Source organism: Melanostigma gelatinosum (assembly GCF_949748355.1).
Source record: "Melanostigma gelatinosum genome assembly, chromosome: 8".
In the NCBI taxonomy this organism is placed as follows: Eukaryota; Metazoa; Chordata; class Actinopteri; order Perciformes; family Zoarcidae; genus Melanostigma; species Melanostigma gelatinosum.
Genome location: NC_136641.1, coordinates 20,877,792 through 20,881,113, shown reverse-complemented (window position 1 = coordinate 20,881,113; position 3,322 = coordinate 20,877,792). Strand labels below are relative to the sequence as shown.

The following is a 3,322-nucleotide window of genomic DNA, read 5'->3' as shown; positions in this document are numbered from 1 at the left end:
ATCTGAATCACTTTTTCTTTTAATGTACCACTGTACGATTCAACACATATTCGGCATTTGTGATTCATAAGAATTTGGCATATTTACGATGAGTTATTATTCGTGAGTGTTTTCACTTGAGAGGTTACTGTAACACTGTGCTGCTGGCAGCTCCTCCCACCCAGCTATAAGAGCCCAGCTGACCAGGTACTTATCGTCCATCCCTGAAATAGACCAGTCCGAACTGACTTGTGGAAAGTCGGTCAGCTTTATTAAAAACGTCCTTTCTTTCGCAGGTGGTTACATGCAGCCTGTTACATGCAGCCTGAGATGCCGGATTGGTCCCTGCGTTTGTTCTCGATCTGATCTTACAGAGGAGCAGGACCGGGACTCGTAACTTTTAAAGATGACTTTTGCCATGCTGCGGCCTGTGGCGACACACTTGATCTATTCAGACTTCACCATCACGTCCGAGGATGATGAAAACCGCAGCGAAAGCGACGGCAGCTCGGAGCAAAGTTACTGCGACTCCAGCGAAAAACGAAGACGGATTTCGCGCGTACTGGATGGCGAGCCTCCGGTGGTCGTGCAACAGAGGAGCGCAGCTAACGCTCGGGAGAGAGGCAGGACCCAGAGTGTCAACACCGCGTTCACAGCTCTTCGGACTCTCATACCCACCGAGCCAGTGGATAGAAAGCTCTCCAAGATTGAAACGCTTCGACTTGCGTCCAGCTACATTTCCCATCTGGCCAACGAGCTTCTTCTCGGAGACGGCGGCGCTGATGGACAGCCGTGCCTCGGCGCGGTTCATGCGCAAGGAGAGAGCGCGGCGCTGAAGCCGCGGACCATCTGCACCTTCTGCTTGAGCAACCAGAGAAAAGGGGTAAATGCCTGTTTTACTCTCGCGGCTTCAAATCCAATTTATCTTAAATGCAAACATAAATGATGAAGTGAACACAGACAGTGCTTTTTGAGAATATTCCGTCTCGTGCAGCATCTGTTTCTCTTCCAATCGTGACCACTTTTGTGTAACTCCATTATGGTGTGCGCAAAACGCACTTTACGCACGGCACATGTTTGGCGCTCGCTGTAAATTCATCACACAGTCAGACACATATGTTCTCTTTTTCTTATTTTTGACTACTGTGAGAGTAAAACAAAATGTGATGTACAACTCATTTAGTAGCTTCCTCTTGCATTTTCAAATAAATGTGACATCAAACAGTGAAGCTGACAAATAGTTGTTGATTTGTAGAAAATATACTGTCATTAATTATGTAATTATTTTCCTTAAATACATTAATTTCTGGGGCATTTAAATTAAATATTGTTGAATCTTTATTTTTTTCAGATAAAGGATGCCAAAGACTGTTTAAAAATGAGAAGGATGGGTCCGCTGCGAATGAGGCGCTGACTGAAGACCAGTGAACGATGAGCAACTTGAAAATCCTCAAAGACTTTCTCAGGGAAGAGTGAAAGCTGGTGTTACATAGCACACTCACACACACACACACACACACACACTCACACACACTCACACACACACTTACATGCTGGATAAAATGATGGAGCCCAAGAAGAGACTATTTATACTTGACTGAGTAAATGAATCATAAGCCTCTCAAAGATGCAGTGCATTTGTTGGAAACTTATGGACTTTTTTAACCCCCCCCCCCCCCCCCCCCGAAAGTTTTAAATAAAATATATTTTATCAAAAATAAAAGCAGTTATTTTCCTGATTCCCAGGTTTGTCCTGTGACATCGAGCAAACACACTTAAGATGTCATGAAAGTTAATCATTTCAAAACATACTGTATTTCAGATTGTGGTATTGACTGGACAACTGTTAGTATATTGATGAAATTGACAAAAGAAAAAAAAAGAAAATGTTCACTTCTGTGAGCAACGATCTGAGCATGCATGGTTCTCTTGTTATATAACAAGAAGCTCAACTGCAGATTGTAAATTATATAAATGACAAATTTGACAACTTAAATGTCAAAGATGAAACTTTTTTAGTTTGACATCTAAACGTTGAATTAACAACTGTATTCATTTTTCTGCTCCATTTGAAAATATCTGTTGTCTTAGGAATCAACTCTCTCTCTCACACACTTGTTTCCCTGTTTCCAGTAATGTTGCCAAGACGTTGTTGTGTGAAGCCCGCAGAGCCTCAGCAAAGCTCCAAGGTTTCTGGTGTCAATGGCTGGTGTATTTTTTTTTTTTCCAGATCTCACGATTGGTGTTTTTTTTTAAGTCTGTTATCGATTAGTCACGGCAAATAGTAGCCCACACCCTGCTCGGATCCCCCAACACAGCTGTTGGTATGTCAGAGGGATAAATCACTGCTGTGGGCCCAACAGACAGGGAGCGATGGGGTCAGAGGTCAGAGGTCACGGTGGAGCAAAGAAGTGAAACCCCGCTGACGTGTAATCATCGAAAATGGTGCAGATATAATGCTGCCGTTGATCCTGAAGATAACGTTCTGTGATTTTATATTAGCGGATTAGTTCACTTGTCAGCAGAGGTTGAAGGTTCACTCTGAAGTTCATACTGCTCTTACTTACACTATCAACAGGACAGATCATGATTATCTTATATATTTTCTGCAAAGATTTGTCAGCTTTCAACTTTTATACTCTCTTGTAGTCACCCCAGCACAGAGACAACTTAGACCTCTTTCACTGAGAAACATTTCATAACTGCTGAGAGACTCGGCTGCTGAGCAAAAGCAGCCGAGTCTCTGCAGGCCTCTCTCTGTCCTTTCCAGTCTGAAAAAGACACTGCAGTGATCGGTCCAACAGGCGGACACACAAGCAGCTGAGCCCGAGTTCCTGTCTGGCCTCGCTTTGAATCACACTGCGGACCCGGTCCTCAAAACAACAGAGGGAGGCTCCCCGGTGACACAGGAGGCTGTACAGAAAGTGTGTTTTAAGGCAGTTAAAGGTGCATGCTGGGGGTCTGAGCTCCCCTCCTATCCCCCCACACCCCCCACCTGCCCTGTCAGGCTAATTGGAATTTGCTGTGCTAAGTCCTCCATGCTCGGGGCCCCGGGGCCTCCTGAAATGGCTCCCCGAGGCTCCCCCCGGCAGGAAGACGTCACGGAGGCACAGGAAGGGAAAACAGCGCACAGCCGACCTCTCTGAGCAACTCTCTGTGCGGCGGGCTTTGGGTCAGTGCCAGTCCTGACTTCATCCGGCACTGGGACCCAGATGTACAGCTCTCCGGTGGTGCTTTTCAGTGAGAGCAGCCCAATATAGTGAGTGTTCAACCACTTCGGAAGTAGACGTTTTTGTTTTTTCCCCCCAAGATGACAGGTAACAAATTGATGGCAGAGACCATC

The 3,322-nt window shown here is 45.4% G+C and overlaps 1 protein-coding gene across 1 annotated transcript; it reads left to right on the top strand.

The window, feature by feature from the left end:
* Positions 1-209: 209 nt before the first annotated feature.
* On the top strand, positions 210-1,594 carry tcf15 (transcription factor 15). Its single transcript, XM_079272849.1, has 2 exons — positions 210-862; positions 1,331-1,594. The coding sequence occupies exons 1-2, from the start codon at positions 386-388 to the stop codon at positions 1,391-1,393; spliced, it is 540 nt and encodes a 179-aa protein (XP_079128975.1). The 5' UTR covers positions 210-385; the 3' UTR covers positions 1,394-1,594.
* The last annotated feature ends 1,728 nt before the right edge of the window (positions 1,595-3,322 follow it).